At 40.0% G+C, this 23,799-nt stretch overlaps 1 protein-coding gene across 3 annotated transcripts in view; it reads right to left on the bottom strand.

The window, feature by feature from the left end:
- Nucleotides 1-309: 309 nt before the first annotated feature.
- The window catches only part of DHTKD1 (dehydrogenase E1 and transketolase domain containing 1), a 46,959-nt gene continuing 23,469 nt past the window's right edge, over nucleotides 310-23,799 (bottom strand). For 2 of the 3 annotated variants that reach the window (XM_028507459.2, XM_036024242.1), the window contains 11 exons: nucleotides 21,962-22,160; nucleotides 20,051-20,363; nucleotides 18,980-19,064; nucleotides 18,131-18,270; nucleotides 10,570-10,720; nucleotides 9,341-9,447; nucleotides 8,364-8,528; nucleotides 5,142-5,224; nucleotides 4,627-4,796; nucleotides 2,554-2,639; nucleotides 310-1,742 (listed from right to left, as the gene is read on the bottom strand). In XM_028507459.2, the coding sequence (XP_028363260.1) occupies nucleotides 1,641-1,742; nucleotides 2,554-2,639; nucleotides 4,627-4,796; nucleotides 5,142-5,224; nucleotides 8,364-8,528; nucleotides 9,341-9,447; nucleotides 10,570-10,720; nucleotides 18,131-18,270; nucleotides 18,980-19,064; nucleotides 20,051-20,363; nucleotides 21,962-22,160 (1,601 nt within the window). In that variant the 3' untranslated portion in view covers nucleotides 310-1,640. The remainder of the gene's footprint in view (nucleotides 1,743-2,553; nucleotides 2,640-4,626; nucleotides 4,797-5,141; nucleotides 5,225-8,363; nucleotides 8,529-9,340; nucleotides 9,448-10,569; nucleotides 10,721-18,130; nucleotides 18,271-18,979; nucleotides 19,065-20,050; nucleotides 20,364-21,961; nucleotides 22,161-23,799) is intronic. The other variant, XM_036024237.1, reaches the window with a different exon arrangement.

The following is a 23,799-nucleotide window of genomic DNA, read 5'->3' as shown; positions in this document are numbered from 1 at the left end:
ACCTTATTATATTTTCAATCCCATATTTTATCACAGGAATATTTGATTTGGAATTTTTCAAATGGTCTCTTCCTGTAAAGGAATTCAAAGTACTGACCCATGTTGCCGTAGTGACTGAAAATAGAAGGCTAAGGTGCACAGCTCACGGCTCATGTTGAAGATGTAACAGGAAAACATAAGTAGACTTATGAGGTATAAAGTTAGAAATTTGGAGAGAGCTACACTAAACTGAAAAAAAAATCTGGTTTTCCCTCTTATTTTGAGCTTACACTTTAAAATGTTTTTAACTCAAGAAACCAAAAGATCTGCAATAAAACAACATTGTACTTTATTTTTCCCTACTTTGATATACAGCATTGATGATCATTCTCATTAAATAGACCTTTGTAATTTTAGTGATTTACATGATTGGCACCAAGTTAAATGATTAGTAGGACTTGGCACAGAAAGGAAGCATTAAGGTGTATAGGAATAAAAGGGATAGAATACTACAGAAATGTTAAATCAGTGCACTAATGCGCACATTTATGATGCGAATCCTGAATCTACTGCTGTGACCAGAACAACTTATACATTGATTCTGAAAGACATTACCAGTTGCCAGTAAAAGTGAAGAAAGCATTGCAGTGTCCAAGTACTTCCCCCATTGTTTCTGAGAAAAACAGTGTCACAGCACAAGAATGGTCGATGGTTGAGACTCTGCAGCGCCAAGCCATGGAAAGCTGCACAGTTTGCTGCTGTTTTCCAGTACCATTTACTTTCAGAATAAGGGAGTGGGTTGGTGATGCCTGGAAATCCCCAAGTACCTGGCACTGGGAAGTTCCTGCTGTCAAAGTTAAAGTGCTCCTTAAACACCACTAGTAAACATCACATTGCAGCAGGGATTTTTGAAACAAGACTGATTAACCCAGGGGCTGAAATCCCCATATCATACACTCAAAGTCAATTAAAAGTATGAAAATATTACCACAAGAACAATTTTGTAAAGGAAGATAATGTGGCAAAGCAGACCACAAATCAATTTCACTGTAGCCAAAACTCCTTAACTTAATAATGCTATGCTAAAAAATCACACTCAGAGATTTAAGGATAATTAGTAAAACAACAATCTGAAAAACACAAATCAGGAATAATATAGTTTTGCTACAGTGTTTGGTGAAATATTTTTCTTAGTGGCTGGAAAACAGCACCAAAAATGACATAAATGAAAATATCGGACTTTGAATAAAGAAAGGGAAAATTAATGAAAGTGACATCCATCAAACAAATTGAGAGGTAATGTTGAGGTAATCTATATGTAGCTATAAAGTCAGGCTAAAGAACTTCCCTGGGCATATACAGTTAATGAGAATGAGTGAAGACTGAAAAATCTGGACTACAACCTAGCTCTGTAACTCACTCAGATCTAACCAAATTGTAACATGATTGGACATGTAAGGACAAAAGTTACTTGTCAGATTTATGTACTGATTCCCTTGGCTATTGCACGTGTTCCAGATTAAATGGTCCTCAGCAGTCCCAAAATCTTAGAGGAAGACAGGTTTTTCATGTTACCTAATGGGAAAAGGAGAAAGTAAAGCAGGCCTTTCTTTTCATGGCAGTGTTCTTAACAGAAAGTTGTATTTTTTCAGAGCACATCATCAAGCAAATGTCTTGGTGAGGACATCTTCATGCTGCTGCAGGTGAATAGTGCCAATTCCTACAGCAGGCACTGGCAAAGGGGGTCGGCTCACGAGGCGGAGCTGTCATTGGGGCAGAAAAGAAATAAAATGACATTGTGACCCTATCTGAGGTCTGCTTAGTTCCTCCAAGGAGGTGCACATATTTTTCTTAGCTTCTTTAACACACAACACCTTTTTGGAAAAATAATGATTTACATAGAATAGATTGTCACAACTAAAAACCAACTAAATTCCAGGCATAATAAGGTAATATAAATTCTCAAATTTGTTCTTCAGTAACTATTAGTTGGTTTGAGCTGTAGAGTTTCCTAAATTAGAGTTATATATATGTGAAAATGATTTGAGCCTAGCCCGCTAGTACCAAATGAATGAACAGAGTTCTAATCAAAGCAGAATAGAAAGATAAAACAGAGGCATAATTGCTTTTCTCATTGCTTTTCCCTTCCTGCAGCACAATCAACAAGAATTTGGCCTTCGGGGGGTCCCAACTGTGTGGATGGGCCTGGAACAAATATCACTGGGTGTCTCTACTCCCATATTGTAAAACAAGCCTGCTCATCACTCAGCTCCCCGATGGCTTGGATGTTGACCTTTAAGGACAAGAATGCTGAGTAGACTAGTGGGAAAGTCACCCACCATTAAGGGCTTTTACTTTTCTAAGTATAGTCACTTTTTGTTTTACATGATACTGGTATGTACTCACAGCTTGATAAACACTTAGCATTTTATTTTGAAAGAATAGCCTAAAACTAGACTTTATATTTTAGTTTATCCTTGAAAGAACTGGATCGATAATAGGGAATAAAACCATTTGTTGGCATTCTATGAAAAACAAGATATCAAAATATTACAAGAGGGGCAGAGATAGTACCTTGCAGGCCAGTTGCTTTTCAAACCTTGGAGAAACAAAACACCATGGGCCCATGTTCTGAGGTTCCTCCTGACTCCAAATAAAATCTGTAAAACAAGAAAATTCATCTCAGTACCTCAAGTGAACATATACAACATAAACACATACTATGTACATACATACACATTTTTCCAATATGGCATATTTTTGCTTGTCTTTTTTTTTTTTTACAAATGCATAGTAATGTATCCACCATCACAATCATAATACAGAACAATTCTATTAATCAAAAAAATTCCCTTGCCTTGTCCCTTTGTATAATACTAAACTCCTCCTCTCACCACCAACCTCTAGCAACCACTGATCTTTCCCTTACCCCAACAGTTTTGCCTTTTCCAGAATGTCAGATAAATAGAATCATATGGTATTAGCCTTTTGGGTCTGGCTTCCTTAAATTAGCAAACTCCATTTGTGATTTTGCCAATAGCAATAGTTTACTCTCTTTTATTGTCGAGTACTATGACCCTGAGTGTGGATATACCATAGGCTATTTTATTATTTTTTAATTTATTGATTTTTATAGAGATAGGGAGAGAGAGAGAAAAACACTGATGTGTTGTTCCACTTATTTATGCATTCATTGATTGATTCTTGTATGTGCTCTGACCAGGAATCAAACCCACAACCTTGGCATATGGGAACATTCTAACTAACTGACCTACTTGGCCAGGGTCTATAACACAGATTATTTATTCGTTCACAGGTGGAAGGACATTTTGATGTGTCCGGTTTGAGGCAATTATGAATAAAACTGCTATAAACATTCACATGCAGATCTTTCTGGAGAGATGTTTTCCATTCTCTTGGGTAGACACCTAGGAGGGGGACCGATGGGTGGTATCGTAACTCTGTGTGTAACTGTATAAGGGACAAACTATGTCCAGAGTAGCAGTACCAGTTTGCATTCAAACCGACAGTGAATGAGGGTTCTAGTTGCTTTGCATCATCATCATCGCTTGGTAGTCAATTTGTTGTTTTGTTTTCATTTTAGTTATTTGAATAGATATGTAGCCATATCTCACTTTGGATTAATTTGCATTTCCACTATCACTAATTATGTTAAGCATCTTTTCATATATTTAATTATTTGCCATTTGTTTCTGTGGTAAAGTGCCTGTTCAGTTCTTTAAAACATTGGATTATATATTTTCTTATATGTATACACATATATGAAAATCTTTCTTTTTTTTAAAGATTTTATTTATTTATTTTTAGAGAGAAGGGAAGGGAGGGAGGGAAAAAAAGAGGAAGGGAAACATCTATATGTGGTTGCCTCTCATGCACCCCCTCCTGGGGACCTGGCCCAAAACACAGGCCTGTGCCCTAGACTGGAAATCAAACCTGTGACCCTTAGGTTTGCAGGCTGGTGTTCAGTCCACTGAGCCACACCAGCAGGGGCCAATTATATATTTTCTTACTGTTGAGTTTTAAGAGCTCTTTGAACACTCTGGATAGTCCTTTGTCAGATATCCATCTGCAAATATTCCCCCCCTTTGTGGCTTGTTTTTTTATTTTCTTCACAGTGCCCTTCACAATGCAACAGTTTTTCATTTTTATAAAGTCCATTTTTTCTTTAATGGAGCATGCTTTTGGTATTATATCTAAGAACTTTTTGTCTAACCCAAGGTCACAAAGATTTTATTCATTTTCTTCCTAGAATATTCATAGTTTTACAGTTTACATTTAGGTCTATGATCAATTTTCATTTAATTTCTGCATAAGGTGCATAAAGACATCCAATTATTCTAGCTCCATTTGTTGAAAGGCTTGTCTTTACAATTATAATTGATGTATCATAAATGACAGTGATTCCCTCCAAACTCTCAAGAAATTAGATGTCTTATATGAGACAAGGGAGACTGAAAGAAATACCAAAAATCACGTGAAGGCACTAGCTCTAGAACTATTATTTTCATGTCTCCAGATTTCATGAGATCCAGTTTTCTAATAACTCTCACTGTCCCCCATAACCTCTTTTTCACATGAGATAGTTTCAATAGGTTTCAGATATCTAAAAGTCAAAGAAACCTTTACCTTTCACATGTTCGTATTTGCTCATCTCCTGTTGCAATGAGTCCAGTGGGAAAGGGCAGAGTTCCTCTACTCGGATAATGGCGAACTCCCGCTTCTTGGCTTCCAAAGATTCCCTTTGCTTCAGCAGGGCATAGAAGTGTTTGCCAGAGCAAAACACTAGACTCTTAACACTGTTGGGCAGAAAAAGGACAGAAAGGTGGAGGGAAAATACCTTAAAGTAAGAATTGTATCAGAAGAAGGGGGAAACCCATAGATTTAAATGCTTCACTAATGAAGCAGTAGGGCTCTGCAGCTGGGTTCAATCACATGCCATGCCCTGGCAAGCCTTCTTTAGCAACATATGCCTCCCCAGTTCACTCTTCCATGCATATTATAGCTCCTACCCTACTCACTTAAAGGACTTATATTATGAGGGAGGAGATATGGATCACTTTGTGTTTCTTAACATGACCTAGAGTTCTCACCAATTAAAATTCAACTGCCGAGTATGATAACAAAAGTATGCATCAAATTACTTTTTTGGATCCACAGATGAATCACCAATGACTGGTCTGAATGTTGTTTCTGGTGCCATTTCTTGAAGAGTTGACACAGCTGCCTGAGGAGAAAGGGAAAAGCCACAAATCTATTAAACAGTAGAAAGGAGCTGAAGATGCTTTTACTTATCAGGGATCTTCACCAAGAAACAGTATCAAAACTCTCGCCTAGGACCATAAGTAAACATATATAGTAATAAATACAATAGCTTTCCAAAAAAAATATTCTGTTCCAAATACTTAAGAATAAATTATTTCCCTGAAGTTAGATAAGATTGCCTTTAGTCTGGTGCCATAATAAAATTTCAAGAATCAAAATTTCAATTTAGTCATACAACTTCATTATTAATAAAAAGTATGTTCTAATTTTTTGGAATTAGAGACATTTTATAGAATTTATATTATGAACCAAAAACAGCTAAGGTAGAGCAACTACTTCTTTAAGTTTTTTATTATAATTTATAAGTGAAACCTATTTGTCAGAACAAAGTTAGTGAATATTTCTGTAATGAAAAGAGATTGTATTAACCAGCTTGATCTAAATAAATGCTTGTTGCAAAGAACTTAAGAGTACAAAACTGCTAAAGTCAGGTTAGGGATTTGATCCCTTTTGTTATCATCTAGTTAGTTTCCCTACAGCCAGGTCCCAACTGGATATCTGGCTTTTTTTTTCCAGTCCTCACCTGAGGGCATTTTGTCACTGCTTTTAGAGACAGAGGAAGGAAGAGAGGAAGGGAGACAGAGAAACATCCATGTGAGAGAAAAGCATTGATTAGCTGCCTCCCGTACATGCCTGGACTGGCGATCAAATCCGCAACCTGGGTATGTGCCCTGACTGGGAATCAGACCCACAACCTTTCAGTTACAGGATGATGCTCCAACTGAGCCCCACCAGCCAGGGAGCTAACATGGCACTTTGACTAAGACCATCGTGGGCAGCCATCCTGAGGCTGGAATATTGTGATACGACCTAAAAACTTAATATTAACTATTCAGCTATTCTTATGACTAATTAATGTAATCTTTCTCCATTCAGAACCAGATTCATTTGTCAGTCCTCGCTTCCTGTGACAGGAAACAAAGGGAGCTGGGATTCAGAGTGGAGTGGGAAGTTGGAATGGGATTTAGGTACCGCCTGACACACAGAATCCATATAGCCTGAGTTGTGTTTGTCATATGACAAATCACACCCAAATAGGCCATCAAAAGAAAGGGTTGACTTATATTCTGATAGATCTTTTGTACCGATAATCAAATTTTCAGGAGGAAATCAGAATTGAATAATGGTCATACTTATTTTTAATTAATAAAAGAACGTACGTCCTGGCTGGTGTGGCTCCGTGAATTGAGTGCTGGCCTGTGAACCAAAAGGTTGCTGATTTGATTTGTGGTCAAAACACATACCTGGGTTGTGGGCCAGGTCCCCATTTAGGGGTATGTGAGAGTCAACTGATGGATGTTTCTCTCCTTCCCTTTCTCCTGCCCTTCTCCTCTCTCTAAAAATAAATAAATAAAATCTAAAAAAAAATTTAAAGAAGTTAAATGTTTAATGGAGGTATTTGACTACTCAGTAAGAGTAGTTTTCACTTGAAAATATACAGGATACCTACTGATATTTTGTAAGGCTCCTCAATAAGGCTTCTTTTATTTGATAAGTTATATATTAGATTTGAAGCAAGGAGTGAAATATTAGGGCCAGAACATGAACTTTTATCTTGGTTTCAAACAGCAAAAAAGACTCAATAAAATTTCTAATAGTTCAATTAAGACTTGGTTATACACACACATTATATTAAGATATTTAATATCATTACATTTGCTACTGACTCTCAGAGTCAGAATGAGGGTAAGACAGATGAGATGCCTGGAGTGCAAAATTTAAGGTGTTCATGCCAGGATCATGCAGATGCTATCCATGAGAGTGTCTCCTGACTCTCGTCCAAATGCTAGGCACCGCTTAAAAATACAAACACATGCAACTTTCTTTTTTTTAAAAGATTTTATTTATTTAGCCCTGGCTGGTGTGGCTCAGTGGATTGTGCACTGGCTTGAAAACCAAAGAGTCACCAGCTTAATTCCCAGTCAGGGCACATGCCTGGGTTGCAGGCCAGGTCCCCAATAGGGGGCATGAGAGTGGCAACCACACATTGATGTTTCTCTCTCTTTCTCCCTCCCCTCCCCTCTCTCTAAAAATAAATACATTTAAAAAATTTTTTAAAGATTTTATTTATTTACTTTTAGAGAGAGGGGAAGAAAGGGAGAAAGGGAGGGAGAGCTATATTGATCGGTTGCCTCTTGTATGCCCCCAGCCAGCGACCTGGCCCACAACCCAGGCATGTGCCGTGACTAGGAAGAACCAAACCAGCAACCTTTTGGTTTACAGGATGACGTCTAATCCACTGAGCCACACCAGTCAGAGCAAATCACTTGCAACTTTCTTTAAAATCCTTCAGTTTCAAATCTACACTCTCACGTCTTTGTGCAAACCAAAAGATAGTCCTGAACAGCCCTATTTCACTTTAGCAGTAGCATCCAAATAAATACAAGGTTTTTGCATTCATCCTAATTAAGAATCTCATGTAAAACTGAAAAAAGTAAGCAGATGAGAGAAATATATGCTTATTAGTATTTATTACCTTGAACTCAGCCAATTGAAAACTAACATATTTGTGATTAAAAATTAGATTGTGTATTTAACACTTAGTTCAGGTAAACCAAGACAAAATGTATACTTTTTAAAAATTTAAAATTTTAAAACAGTGTACAATAAGGTATATTGTTATGATGCTGTGCTTATTGAAATAGGACTCTACTTATGATAAATCATTTAATAGAAAAAAACTAAACAAAAGTCAATGAGTAACACCACTTGTTTTCATCTAAATTCCCAACTTGCTAGTATCAACACAGTAGTGTTTAGACTATTTGGACCTTTAAACTTTTCCTATAAAATTGTTTCCCCTCAGACCAGGATACCAGTATGATTAAATTGCTATCCTGTCTTTCACTATAGGACCTGATGAATACCTGTATTTCCGGTTGTTCCTGAAAGATGAGAGAGAAGGAGAGCAGCAAAGCCAACTAAAACTAGTAAAGATGCTTCTGTAATTTAAAACTACAGTTAGATTGAGAAAACAGAAAAAACGCAATAAAAAAAAATGACAAGAGGAGAAAGGCTTCCAACCAGCTTTTTCCACTTACAGGGAGCCTGAGTAACATCTTCGGAGAAGCAACAATGAGGGGTTTCCTGAAGTTCCGGACCATCTGTCTCCTGAGCAAGTGGAAGTACTGAGCGGGAGTCGTGGGGTGCACCACAAACATGTTCACAGTGTCCCCATCCACCCCCTCCTCTACGCTGTCACACATCTGGGAGAGACAGGAAAGAAAGGAGAATGTTCAGATTATCTCATGCAATCATAACGACATCTGCTCTCCAAACAGACCGCAGAGCTCTCAATGACAAGAGAAGTTTCCCTCCACTGTAGAAGACACCAGGAAGTAAATTTATAGCCTGTGAAGAAGTAACCAGAGGATGGATCTGATGGCTCCCCCATCTGCCTGAGTCTGTGTGTTTTAACACGGTTGTTCCCAAACACAGCTGATTTCAAGAAGTATCTGGAGGGGACCTTCTAAAAAAATACAGATTCTGATTATGTGGGGTTAAGATTGTGAGATTGTGGAAAGATACACTGTCAGAATCTCACTCTCTTAATGAAATAAACACAGTTATAGTTTGGATTGTTTGTTTTAAAGATAAAACAAAAGCAAAAGCAGCTAACAAGTTTAAAAAGTCAAAGGCAAGGAATTAAATCTTAGAAGATTCTGGAGGGACAGAAAGCTCCTAACCCCACTCCAGAAGCAATGGAGAGAAAAGTGAGTGATTTGACTAAATCCTAACAATTCTGGCTAGTCCCCTCCAATTTGGAGAGAGGATATGCAGAGGCAACCCTGGGGAAAACCAAAGGCAAAATCTGGAGCAGGAAACCCTCCAGCATTCAGTGGAGGCAATGGGGCTGCCAGGCTTGCTGCTTCTGAAGTATTAAATCTGTGTTTCATTCAAATAGTACAATGTATGACAATTTAAGGTGCACACTAAGTATCTGCAGGAGGCGGTTCTAGTTCAAAGCACCTCAGAAGCAGGAAAACATTCCTGGGAATCCAAAAAGTATTGGCCATACCTGCAAGAAACGCTCTATGCGACAAGAGGAGTGGTCGGGTCCAGCCCCGTCATACCCATGGGGTAGGAGAATCACAATACCGCTCTGTAGGAGCCACTTGGCCTCTCCTGGAAAAGTAGAGGGAGGGACTGAGATCCCTATGAAGCAGCAACAAAAGGGGTCTGATCTGACCTGGGTAGTGAATAAATGTTAGTTTGCTGCCAGACTCCCTAAACCCATTTTCCTTACATGTACTGTCTAGCATAGTTATACCATACTTGGGAGAAAATACAGCCATCCTATCAACTGAAACCCTAGAACGGCACATATCCTGGGCTTAAGCAAGTCAAAGACAAACTCAGTGGTGAATGTCCAGCTCCCAGAACAGCATGGCCATGCTGACTCCACTTCCAGCACAACTCTGTGGAGGCTGGGCAGCTCTTGCTTTTCCTCAAGCACCCCTGACAACACATGTCCTCAAGCTGAGGACACAGGCACTTTGGAAGAGTCTCTGGACATGTCAAAGTCCAGCCTCCTCAAGACACGTTTCTTTTTCATTATTTTTATTTTGAATTACATTTATTGGGGTGACATTGATTGGTATGTCTCTTGTAGCTACATAGTTACACAGAAACACAACCAAGGAAAGATCCATAGTGCATACTCAAAATCCAAGAGTGGTCACCCCCAAACTGGTGTGAGAGTCTGGGGGAGACTCACACTTGTACTTTATATACTTTGAATTTTTATAGTAAGCAGCTACTGCTTTTATTAATGATTATAAAAATAATAAAGACGTACAACTTTCAATATTCAGATACTCGAGTGTCCCTGGATTGAGGGAAGCAGATTTTCAAGGCTGCCATTCGCTCTGACCACAAATCCTCGTTGTGTCACCATCACCAGCTTGTGATTCATGTCATAGCTACTCAACAAACCCAAGAATGGACCCAAAAGTCAAACTACTTAGGACCTGGTAGGTGCAGTCCTGCTCCCTTCAGCCAAACACATTCCCCTGCAGATGGGACGGTGCTCCCTGCACAGTTGCTCCCCATACAACACCCAGCTCTCTGGCAGCTTATTTAATGCCAATAGCTGCCATGCCCCATTGGATGACAAGGCAACCCGTCAACTCTCCCCAGGGTCTGTGGTACAAGGAGTCTCATAAGCAGCTACAGGCCCTTTTCATTCATTTGTCCCCATGAGGCTGGTGCCATGTGTCCACTATACACCCATATTCCAAAACCTACCTCCAGAGATGAATGTGTCAAAGATGATCTGGGCACCATTGAAGAAATCGCCAAACTGAGCCTCCCAGAGGGGCAGTAAATTAGGGCTCTCGATGCTCATCCCGTATTCAAATCCCAGGACGGCCTCTTCTGACAGCGGGCTGTTGCTGACCTGGTGCAAAGGAAGAGAACGGAGACACTGTCATGTTGGGGAAGTGGTGACCCAATCAGTAAAGGTAAAAGCCTCACACTTATACAAACCTCTCAAGAGGGAGGAGGGGCAGCGAGAGCAGCTTTATTTTCAGTCATCTCCGCTTGGCTTTGGGAAAAAGCCATCTATGAGTGATGCACGTGGGAAAGTTGGGACAAAAAGAGGAAGACATGAAAGAGTTTGGAATACAGGCATTGAAGATTTTCTTCAAGGATAAGCAAAATTAACTTCTCAGATGACCCACCTTTTAAGCTGAGAGTAAAACTGTGTCATACAAGCTTAAAAAAAAGTCACAAAACAAAGGGGGAAACATACCAAAAAAAGGCTTACCTTAGGTTAGAATCCATAATATCCTATTGCACAACAGATTAACAGACCATCATGATATGTTAAGATAAAAAAAGCAGAATATAAAGTTACATCTCTGAGGAGGCTAAGGAGACATGACAATGAAATGCAACATGATTCTGAATGGGTTTGAGGACCAGATGGCAGTCACATTGCAATGTTAATTTCTTGACTTGGCTGGTGATACTGTGGTGGTGTAGGAGAATGTCCTCCTTTGTAGGGAATACACATCTAGTGCCTCAAACGTTGCAACTGGAAGTTTCCAACTTGATGTCTCAAGTGTTTCAGAATGAGAAAAAATTCCTTGTGTATTATACATCCAAATTTTTTGTAATTGTGTGCTTCTTTCAAAAATTTCTTTAAAATATTCTTTATAAGTTATCTATCTATAAAATATTATCTGGTAATAAAAATATTGATACATGGTACAACAGGGATGGACCTTGAAAACATGATGCTAAGTGAAAGAAGGTAGTCACAAAAGGCCACATGATATATGATTCTACTCACATGAAAAGTCCACAACAGGCAAATCCACAGAGACAGAAAGTAGATTAATAGTTGCCAGGGGCTGGGCAGAGGAAGGAATGGGGAGTACCTGCTAAGGTATGGGGTTTCTTTTGGGAGGGTGATAAAAATGTTCTGAAATAAATAGTGGTGATGGTTACACAACTCTGTGAATATATTAAAGATCACTTCACTACACACATTGGAAGATTGAATTCTTTTTTTATTGTTTATTCTATTACAGTTGTCCCAATTTTTCCCCTTTTGCCCCCTTCTACCCAGCCTACGTTTCCCTATTGTCCGTGTCCACGAGTCATTCATGCATGTTCTTTGACTAATCCCTTCCCCGTCCTTCCTCCATTCCCCCCTTCTCTCCTCCCCTCCTACAGCTATCTGTTCTGTGTTTCCATGTCTCTGGTTCTATTGTTTCTCATTAGTTTATTTTGTTCATTTGATTCCAGTTATAAGTGAGGTCATAGAGTATTTGTCTCTTGCCAACTGACTTGTTTCACTTCGTGTAATATTCTCCAGTTCCATCCATGCTGTCTAGAAGGGTAGGAGATCCTTCTTTCTTTCTGCTGTGTAGTGTTCCATTCTGTAAATGTACCACAGTTTTTTGATCCACTCATTTACTGATGGGCACGAGGCTGTTTCCAGCACTTGGCTATTGTAAATTGTGCTGCTATGAACATAGGGGTACTTAAGTTCTTTTCAATTGGTGTTTCAGGGTTCTTAGGGTATAATCCCAGCAGTGGAATCACTGGGTCATAAAGCAGTTCCATTTTTAGTTTTTTGAGGAAATTCCATCCTTTTTCCCACAGTGGCTGCACCAGTGTGCATTCCCACCAACAGTGCACTGGGGATCCCTTTTCTCCACAGCCTCTCCAGCACTTGTTGTTTGTTGATTTATTGATGATGGCCATTCTGATCGGTGTAAGGTGATATCTCATTGTGGTTTTAATTTGCATCTCTCTGATGGCTAGTGATGTTGATCATCTTTACATATGTCTATGGGCCCTTTGTATATCCTCCTTGGAGAAGTGTCTGTTCAAGTCCTCTGACCATTTTTTAATTGGGTCGTTTGTCTTCCTGGTGTTGAGTCATATGAGTTCTTGACATATTTTGGAGAGCAAACCCTTGTCTGATGTATCATTGGAAAATATGTTCTCTCAGATAGTTGGTTCCCTTTTCATTTTGCTGATGTTTTCTTTAGCCATGCAGAAGCTTTTTAGTTTGATGTAGTCCCATTTTTAAAAAATTTTTCCTTTATTTCCTTTGCCCTAAGAGATAATATCAGCAAAAATATTGCTATGTAGGATGTCTGAAATTTTACTGCTTATGTTTTCCTCCAGGACCTTTATGGTGTAACAACATATAGTCAAGTCTGAAAGGCTTAATTCTGTATCTCAATAAAGCTTTTATTTAAAAAAAAACAAAAAATTACATCTCTACGATGATTACAACTATAAAATTTTGTGATTTATATGGATAAACACTCAATGATAACAGGAAAATGCAAAGAGATGATTTATTATCATGGTGGGATTATGCATAATTTATCACTTCTGATTTCTATTTTGATTTCAGTTATAACTTATATAATACATTAATTTTCAGAAAGACTGCTGAATTTCTCAGATTCATATATATGTTGTAAATGGAGTTTGTAGTAGCCACTTTTCTTGTATTTCCACTGTCCTTACCTCGTTCCTCATCTTTCTTCCTATCCAAGGCTGACATGCCCATTCATATTCTAAATCCTTTGGTCTTTGGCTTTTTCTCCCAGCTTCATCACCTAACCCCTCTCTTCTGAACCTTTCCTCACTGGCTTCCTCCTCTCAGCAGATAGACCATCAAAAGCTTAAAACCAAAACAAGAAATATTCTCGATCAGTGCTCTCCAGCCATTACTTCCCTTCACAGTCAAGCTTCTAGAAAGAATTATCTAATTCCCTTGCCTCCTCCTCCTTAACTCTTGTTTACCATCCAACAGGTACACTCTAGCTTCTGCTTTCCCCACTCCACTAAAATAGCTCTACATAGAATTGGGATAGCCAAATAGACACAGAAAAAAATAGCTCTACATGAGGTCAACCCTTTGCCCTCTAGTTGCCAAAGCCAATGACCATGTTATTCTTCCTCTTGTATGACTCCTCCTTACTTGAGTTCAATGACACGGTAACTCTTCATGCCTTCCTGGATGCTCTTCATGGAAATACTTTTCCTATGACAGTCACTTAGCTGTTGTTGTCCCCAAGACTCTATCCTTCAGCTTTTCTCACTCTGCTTTCTCTCAAGGAGATTCTCCCACCCCTGTGGTTTAAACACTCATATACCCTGATTACTTCCAAATCTAGATCACAAGACCAGATTCTTTCCTTAGCTCCAGATATACTTATTTAATTGCTTGATAGAAACCTCTGTGCCATTCAGCCCCTCTAAATAAAATGTCCAAAACAGAATCCATTCTCTTTCCTCACCAAACCTGTTCCCTCTTCTTCACTCCCTGGTTGGGTAAAGGCTGTTATCATATACCAGCTGTCTGAGTCATGAAGCTAGAATAAAACTGAGACTAGTCTTTCTTATTTATTCCCTACATCTACCAGTAAGTCCTTCAGCTATGATTTTCTGAATAGTTCTCAAATTTGACCCCATCTTCCACCTGCACTGTTATTGCCCTAATTCCAGTCCCTGTGATTTCCTGCCTAGGTGATTGAGAAGCCTCCTTAGAAATTGTCCTAAATTCTCATTCTTTTTCAACCTAGGCTTCCAAAGTGTTATCAGGAGTGATCTTTCCATTGACAATATGAAAATCAGGTAATCTATTCAGAATTCCACCACGGTTCTCTTTTACATAATACCTGAAGTCTCCCTCTATGTGGGTAGTCCAATCTGGCTTGTCTCCTTGTTTTTACTCCTGTATCCACTTCAGCATTCAATTTCCAGGCATATGAAGCTATTTGTAGTTCCCTGGGCATATCGGGTCCTCTCACTTCTCAGTTTTTTTGGTGTGCTATTGTGTCCACATTGAATGCTCTCCCTACATGTGTTAGAACAGGCAACTCCTACTATCCTTCAAGTGTTGGTGAAATTTGGCTTCCTTGCCAAACTTTTCCTGATTTCCTCAAGTAGGATAATCTGTTCCTTCTCCTATGCATCTACTGTACTTTATACATGGGTATACCTCATTTTTTTGAATCTGTAATGCTTTTATTTATTCCTAAAAGTATTTACGATGGCCAGTAGTTATACATAATACATAACATGGCAGTGCAAAGTTAGTGTAGGAAAAAATAGAAATTAAGATTGAGAAACAGAGTTGGGGAAAAGACATAACCTGGCAACCTACTCACTTTTACCAAGTCCACTGTAGCCTCTACCCCTTCATGGAAGCCATTACATATTTTTTGAAAACTACAAAGATTCACTGTTTTATTTTCTGATATTATGGAAGTCATTATCAATAAGAGAATGCTGGTTAGCTGCGAGATTCGTGGTTACACACAACAAAGACAACAGAGACCAAGCAAGTGCTTCTCCTAGGGTCTTCATATGAAGTACATGGTATTAGGTAATAAATGAAATCTTTGACAGCTTCCTCATAAAAGTGGCAGGGTGTTTACTTGAGGCTTTTCAAACACTAATATTTAAGGCTAATCAATACTATATATGAAATCACAATTCCAAAAAAGTCATTGGTGGCGGGGGGCTGGGGGATATTAAACATTTCAGTATCTAGATCAGGGGTATCAAACTCATTTTCACAGGGGCCACATCAGCCTCACAGTTGCCTTCAAAGGGCCGAAATAATTTTAAGGCTGTATAAATATAACTGCTCCTTAACCATTAAGGAGTTGAAATTACATCAACCCTTTGAAAGCAACCAGGAGGCTAATGTGGCCCCCTGTGAAAATGAGTTTGACACCCCTCATCTAGATTATCAGTCTGATTGACACAGGGGTAGATTTTAGGCTAACCTGAAGAAAAGCTGAGCAGTACATCCATTAAGTAATCTTCCTGGAATTTTCCTTTTGACAAGTAAATTTTTAAAATAAATATTGATATCAATGACTCAAGATTATACTCTCAAACAAATGGCTAGAGTAGGAAAACAGAGGACATGCCCCTAACTGAACCTTAAAAGGTTTTAATTTATTTTAATAAACATCACATGCCAGGTGTATGCTGGTTGTTGGAGAGACAGGTAATGAGAAGACCCAACCCCTGCCCTTGACTCTAATGAGTACAGTTCATTGACTGGCCACGGAAGTATGTGATAATAGAAATATTAGTCAAGCCTACTAAACCTTAGGGAATGAAGTAACCTGATGAAATAGCTTTTCTAAAAAAAAAATAGGAAAGGAATATTGGCTAATTATTCACATCTTTGGTTTACTTTAATGAATCCAGCAATACGAAGTCTGTAATATCAATTTTTGACTTAGAAAATTAACATTCATTTGACATTGATATGATTGCAGAGAAGTAGCCAGAGTAAAATAACTCCAGTCTACTTGCTAATATGTTACTTCCATTCCAAATGTATAGGCCTATACCATCTATCCACTCAGCATCCCTTTACTTCAAAAGCATTGAACCTCTAGTTGCTTTAAGAATCCTGTAACTATAATCGACTTCCGGCAAGATGGAGGAATAGGTGGACGTACCGTACCTCCTCGTACAACCAAGATTAGAAAAACAATAATTTACAACAATAATTTACTATCAGAATAACACCCAGATCCGGCAGAGGATTTATCTGAATGGAAGTCGGGCAGCCAAGAAGCTGAAGTAGACGCGTTCATCCGGACTGGTAGGAGAAGACGAGCCCGGCGGGAGTGGGGCTGGCTTGGGTCGGCAGCGCGCGCGCGGAGGTCGGGGAAAGCTTGGCGCGAACTCAGTGCAAAAGCCATCCGGGGGCGCAAGAAGGCAGCAGTGATCCCTGAGTACGCAAGCTGCAGCTGGCAGACTCAGAGGGGTAGCGATTGTGGACCAGGGCAGAACTCACAGCCTGGAAGCCCAGACAAGGGTCTGAGTCCAGGAGAACGGAACTATCACCATTGTTTTCTCCCATCCCCGCTCCTGCTCCCACCCTGCCCCCACGTACAACATCACAATCTAGCCACTGGTGAGCACCTAAGGCTCCGCCCCCCACTGTAACAAGAGCGACCAGACCAGGAAAAAAAAAAAGGAGAGACAGGAGAAAAAAATATGTTTTCAACAGAGCAGATCAGTCCCCCAGGACTCATCCTTTTGAGCGACCAAGAATTAGCCAATCTATCAGATGCGTAGTTCAAAACACTGGTGATCAGAAAGCTCACGGAACTGGTAGATTTTGGACGAAATCTAGATGAAAGGATGCAGGTTACCATAAAAGAGATGCAGGAAGATATGAGGAGGAGAGCCAATAGTGAAAGGAAGGAATATGAGTCTCAAAACAATACAGTGGACCAGAAGGAAGATAGAATCAACCAAGCAGGAAAGCAAGATGAAATAAGAATTCAAAAAATTGAGGAAAAGATTAAGAGCATCCAAGACACCTTTAAACGTTCCAATATCCGAATTATAGGAGTACCAGAATCGGAAAGGGAAAAGCAACAGATTGAGCACGTATTTGAACAAATAATAAAGGAGAACTTCCCCAATCTGGCAAAGGGAACAGTCTTCCAAGAAATCCAAGAAGCTCAGAGAGCCCCAAAGAAGTTGGACCCAAGAAGAAACACACCAAGGCACATCATAATTACATTAGCCAAGGTAAAAACAAAGGAGAGAATCCTAGAAGCAGCAAGAGATAAGGGGACAGTCACCTACAAAGGAGTTCCCATCAGACTGTCAGCTGATTTCTCCAAAGAGACCTTACAGGCAAGAAGGGGCTGGAAAGAAATATTCCAAGTCATGAAAGACAAGGACCTACATCCCAGATTGCTCTATCCAGCAAAGCTCTCATGTAGAATGGAAGGGCAGATAAAGTGCTTCTCAGATAAGGTCAAGTTCAAGGAGTTCATCATCACCAAGCCCTTATTTTATGAAATGCTAAAGGGACTTATCTAAGAAAAGAAGATAAAGAAAAGACATGTATAGTAAAAGGACAGCAAACTCACAAATATTAACAACCACACCTAAAGCAAAACCAATAGAAACTAAGTAAACAATTAGAACAGGAACAGAACCACAGAAATGGAGGGCACATGGAGGGTTAGCAGCAGGGGGGTGGGAGGAGGAGAGAGGGGGGAAAAGGTATAGAGAATAAGTAGCATAGAATGTAGGTTGAAAATAGATAGGGGGAGGGCAAGAATAGTACGGGAAATGTAGAAACTAAAGAACTCACAAGTATGACACATGGACATGAACTAAAGGGGGGAAAAGTGGGTGGGAGGGGGGTACGGGGGGAGGGGAGAGAAGGGGGGAAATGGGACAACTGTAATAGCATAATCAATAAAATATATTTTAAAAAAAAGAATCCTGTAACTATAATCATCAGCATCTCGAGTTTACAATAGATAAGAGAACATCCTACCTCTAGAAACCCCTTCTGATTAGGGTCCATATGGTTCAGAGGGATGTAGGTGTCGGCAGTCTTCTGGCAAACAACCATTGCATGCCTTTGACTAAATGTTCCACGGCCAACATCCTGGCCACTCAGACGAACATTAAAACCTTAAGCAAGCAAGAGGGGGGGAAATCCAGATTCCCATGAATAACAGTAATAATAAGACATGGTGACCCTAAATTGTTGTACATCAACTCTTCCTGAGAGTTTTCCTTAACATAATAGGTTATCCTTACAACATATATGAGTCCTATATTCAATATCCACAGTGAACATAAGATTGTATAGGAATGGAGAGTCATCATTTGCTTTACAGTTTATATATAAATATATTTTTTATGTTTACTTTTAGAGAGAGGTAAAGGAGAAAGAGAGAAAGAAAAACATCAATGTGTGGCTGCCTCTAGCGTGCCCCCCACTGGGGAACCTGGCCCTAAACCAAACCAGGGCCAAACCAGCAACCCTTTGTTTGCAGGCCCACGCTCAATCCACTGAGCTACACCAGCCGGGGCTGCCTTACAATTTTTAGAGGAAATGTTTTTCTAATACATCCAAGCCTGAGCCCTTTTTTTCCAAGTATAATCGCTCTAGTCTCTAATGAAGGTTGCCAACATGACTTACACTATGATTAAATAAGAAAAGATAATATGACTTACACTATGATTAAATAAGAAAAGATAATATGTTTTAGAATCTCTCTAGTCAATAAACACAATAGGAAGTAGTTGTCACTTTAAACTCTGCAGAGGTTATAGGTAACAAATGTCATATTAAAGCATCCTCTTCCTGCTGTGCAGCTAAATAGAAACTTCTTACCTTGAGCAAGTAATGAGCCCAAGGCAAGAGCCTCTGCCGTGGCCCAGTCTAACTTGGTTCCATCCATCACCTTCTCCAGTCTAGACTGTACAATTGAAGGGAAGGAAAAAAGAAACTTTTAAGAGTCTATATCCTTTTTCATATAGTTCAAAAAAGGCAATGCAACAGAAGTATCAAAAAAAACTAATGTTAAAACAGAAAGTGTAAGAGAATACACGAAAGTCTGATAGCAGTCATATAACACTTTGTTTTATCTTTTTTTCTTCTTATATGACATTTTAAAACAGGCAAAACACACAGGTGCTCAGGTTAGTTGTTAATCCTGTGGGTAACTGAGAGCTGGCTGCAGGGAAGTGTTCATGAGGAACTGTGTTTATAATATTCTATTTCTTCTCCTGGATGGGGAGAACATAGTTTGTTTTAATAGCCTCTATACCTATAATTAAAATCCAAAAATTAGTGTTTTAGAAATAGTTCAGAGGGTAAAGTTTTCTTATCCAAGTTTAAGAAAGATGGAGGCTTTAACTCCTTGCTCTCCTGTTTTTAGCAGTGAAAGTCCTACATCCCAGGAAATCCCTGAGTCCTAGGCAAACCACGGGTCAGGACGGGGGTTTTCACATCTATATTCAACATGAGACAGTATGTAAAACCTCAACATGATTAAGGGTGTAAATAGTTGACTCCAGAGGTGTGTTGATTTCATTTATTTTATTTAAGCCACCCAAAAGAATGAGAGTGTTTTCTGGTCAGAAAAATCCAAACAGGGATTCTGATATTGCTATACATTTAATAATGTGCATATAGTACATGTACATTGAACGTATTAAACAGAAGGAAGGAAGGGAGGGAGGGAGGGAGAAAGAGAGGGAAGGGAGGAAGAGAGGGAAGGATAGGGGAGGAGTAGGCAAAATCTGAGTTAATTGACTATCAGTACCAAAACACCACTAGACCTGTTTCCTAGAACACCATAACATACAAATATTTGTCAAATAAATTAGCCAATGAAATGACCAGACCAACATCAATTCCTTTGCTGCACAACAAAAAATAACAGATTTCAGAGCTTCCTACCTGAGCATACATCTTCAGAAGGTGACTGTGCATCTGGAGTTCCTCCGGCACCTCCACAGACTTGCCACCAATAAACCGTAGGAGGTCTAGGGGCACACCTGTGTTCCAGGTGGTAATACGGGCTTCTGGCTGGGCCAGGCCCTGCCAGTGGGCCTGCAGGTGAGTAGCAGGGGGGCTATAGTGGGCCAGGTTTGTTAAATGGTCATTTAACTTTGCATAGTAAGAGGACTTGATTTCTGAGACCTCCTCCTGGGTCATCAGTCCATTGGCAATAAGGTGCTCTGCATATGTGTCTGGAATGCTCTTTCGGGCTCTGTCAAAGAAAGAGGGGGAAAATATCAATGTGATTTGTAAAAATCAAAGAAAGACAGATATAGTCATTATCAAAGGTATGGTGGAGTGTCATCGCTGTAAAAAGACATGCAGGAAATGCTTCGGAACTTCTGGTAGAAGGGGTGGTTGTGTGACATTATGAATGTACTAAATGCCACTGAATTTTAAATGGTCCATTTCATGTCATTTGACTTGCACTCCAATAAATTTTTTTTCCAGAAAGATAGCTGTAACAACTTCATCCAGGCAAACAAGAGAAAACAAATTTATCTTTATGAATTTTGTCTATGTTCAGGTAGAAATAATTGGTAGTTTTTGTATGACTTGGTAAATTCAGTTATTTACAGGACTGACCTATATAAATACCCATTCAGCGCTGCTTTGTTTTAAAAAGTATTAAGCCCAAAATTGCCAATATCTGTTTCAGGTGTCTTTAAGAATCCTGTACCTATTCAGCTCCTGGGTTTTATAACAACAGTAATAATAATGTCACTCTACAGTTGCATAAACTGTAAGGTCTATTCAGGTATATTGATATTATCATACTCAATCCTGACCAAAGTGAGAGGTAGTCAGGATAGATTATTTTAAATGGGGTGCTCGGGCACACCAAGTAATTCAGCTGCCAAGCTCAGAGCTAAAGAAATAACCCAGACTTTTTCTTCCAAGAGCATTCTGCTACCTATGACCAACATAATTTGTAAAATGTCACCAAGGTTATTCCTCTGCTTTAATTTATGTCTATGAGAAATAAAGAAGCAGGACCTATTTTACTTTCTAGTATCTAAAAAGGAAATTCCAAAGAGACGTATCTGTCTGTTACGTTAACCCTCCCACTCAACACTGTCCAACAGGAAAAGAATGCAGGCCAATGTGGAATTTAAAATTTCCTACTGGTCACATTAGAAAAGGTAAAAAGAAACCCATGGAATTAATTTTAATCACATTTATTTAACTCAATATATCCAAAATATTATCACTTTAACATCTAATCAATACAAAATTAGTACCAATATAGCTAACATTTTTCATATAAAGTCTTTGAAATCTGGCGTGTAGGTTCCACTCACAGCACAATTCCATCAGGATTACCACATGTTTCAAGAGTTCAGCAGCCTCTTATGGCTAGTGGCTTCTAAATTGGACAGCGCAGCTCTGACCGTCATTAAAACCCATCGTGTAACCTCTTGCCAAGGCACAGAGTAGGTCCCCGTCTATAGTTTGCAGAAGTGGATCATGGAGGTTCTGTTCCTGACCTGTCAATGCCATATTCAGTAGCTTCAGGCAAGACTGCCTTAGTTCTCCTATTCCATCTTCCCATCTGCTAAGTGAGGTTGTTAAGTTGCCCCCTTTGTCTATTCACTGAGGAAACATGTAGAGTTTAAGAATATAGGGAGCTTTCCTGACACCCATAGGGTGACCATCCCAGTCTGCCCAGGACTGTCCCAGTTTTAGCACTGAAAGTTTTGTGTCCCAGACAAACCAGGAAAGTTAGCCATTCTAACTGAGTGTCAATAAAAAGCATAATGTGAGCACTACGGGGAAGAAGGCATACTAAACAAAGGTGTATAATTGTACCTGATAATTTTGTACATGACAGGATTGGTGAAGAAGGGCTCATCCAGCTCATTATGGCCCCACTGCCTGTAGCATAATAAATCAACAATCACATCCTTCCGGAATTGGCGCTGGTATTCAAAAGCCAGTCGTGTGGCACAGACCACTTCCTCTGGGCTATCTCCATTGACGTGGATAATGGCACAGCCCACAAGTTTCCCTGAGGCAGAGAAGACCAAGATGAAGTGGGCCAGTTCACCCAGATGACATTAGCTCGGTGCCAAGTGAGTAGAGAGGCAACCTACAACCTCAGAGATAGTTTGGGTTGGTCATTAAGAACCCAAACATTGGTCTTGGTGGTGTAGCTCAGTTGGTTGGAAAGTTGTCCCAAAACATCAAGGCTACAGGTTCAATCCCCAGTCAGGGCCCATGCAAGAATCAACCAATGGAAAAAACTACATACTCTTCTGGTCAGGATGGCAGCATATGTAAACATAGTTTGCCTCCTTGCACAACCACATCAAATTACAACTAAAATAGCCCTGGCTGGTGTGGCTCAGTGGATTGAGTGCCAGCCTGCTAACTGAAAGGCCACCAGTTTGATTCCCTGTCAGGGCATATCCCTGGGTTGCAGGACAAGTCCCCAGGTGGGGGTGTGCGAGAGGCAACAGATCGAGGTTTCACTCACACACCAATGTTTCTCTTCCTTTCTTTCTCCTTCCCTTCCACTCTCTCCAAAAATAAATAAAATCTTTTTTTTTAAGATTTTATTTATTTATTTTTAGAAAGGGAAGGGAGAGAGAGAGAGAGAGAGAGACAGAGAGAGAGAGAGACAGAAACATCAATGTGCGGTTGCTGGGGTTTATGGCCTGCAACCCAGGCATGTACCCTGGCTGGGAATCGAACCTGGGACACTTTGGTTCCCAGCCCGCACTCAATCCACTGAGCTACACCAGCCAGGGCTAAATAAAATCTTTTTTAAAAATTACAGCTAAAATATAGAACAACCATCAGTCAGAACCATCAGAAACCAAGCTGAAAGGAAATCTGACAACTATGGAATTATGGCAGATATGTGAACAGGCTGGTCTCACCTCCACATGTGAATTAAAAAAAAAAATTCTGGAGGGATATCTCAGGAGCAGGGGTCCCAGCCCCACACACGGCCCCCCAGCCCAGGGTTCCAACGCCAGGAAGATAAATCCTCATATTTGGCTACAAAAGCCAGCAGGGATTGAGTCGATGGAAGAAACTTACAGAGTCCAAGCAGTTCCTCTTAAAGAACCCAAACATGGTCTCAGACTCACTCCCTCTGAGCTCCAGCACCCAGGTAGCAGCTTGGAAGGCACCAGTGGCATACAGGGAGGAACTGAAGTGTCTGGCATCAAGGCAAGAGCTGGGGAACAGCTTTATACCAGACAGAAATGTGGGCAGAGGCCACTGTCCCTTTTCTGAACCCTCCCCTCAACAGAGCCACAGGCAGGCTAGTGCAATATCTAAGATTCCATCCAGCTGGCTAACACTGTTGCTCCACCCTAGAGATCCCCAGAGATTCCACTCCGCTCAACTTACAGGCCCACCAAAACTGCTTTTTCATATAAATGGCTGATCTCCACTCATGCTTCACAGCTTCCTAAATCCTCTCAAACAAGCAACACCCAGCCTCAGCAAGCTCACAGCCCCCTACCTTTTGCTAAGGGGCCTCCAGCCCGGCACTAGCAGCAGCTAGCCTAATTTCACAGACTGGGTTCACTTGGGAATCTCTAAGCCCAGCACAAGTAGCAGCATCTCAGGTTGCTTTATAGCTCATACAGGGCAGCCCTGGGCAAAACACAGGTGGGGGCTGACCTTGGCCTACA

Source organism: Phyllostomus discolor, chromosome 1 (genome assembly GCF_004126475.2).
Source record: "Phyllostomus discolor isolate MPI-MPIP mPhyDis1 chromosome 1, mPhyDis1.pri.v3, whole genome shotgun sequence".
NCBI lineage: Eukaryota > Metazoa > Chordata > Mammalia > Chiroptera > Phyllostomidae > Phyllostomus > Phyllostomus discolor.
This window is presented reverse-complemented; position numbering and strand designations above follow the sequence as displayed.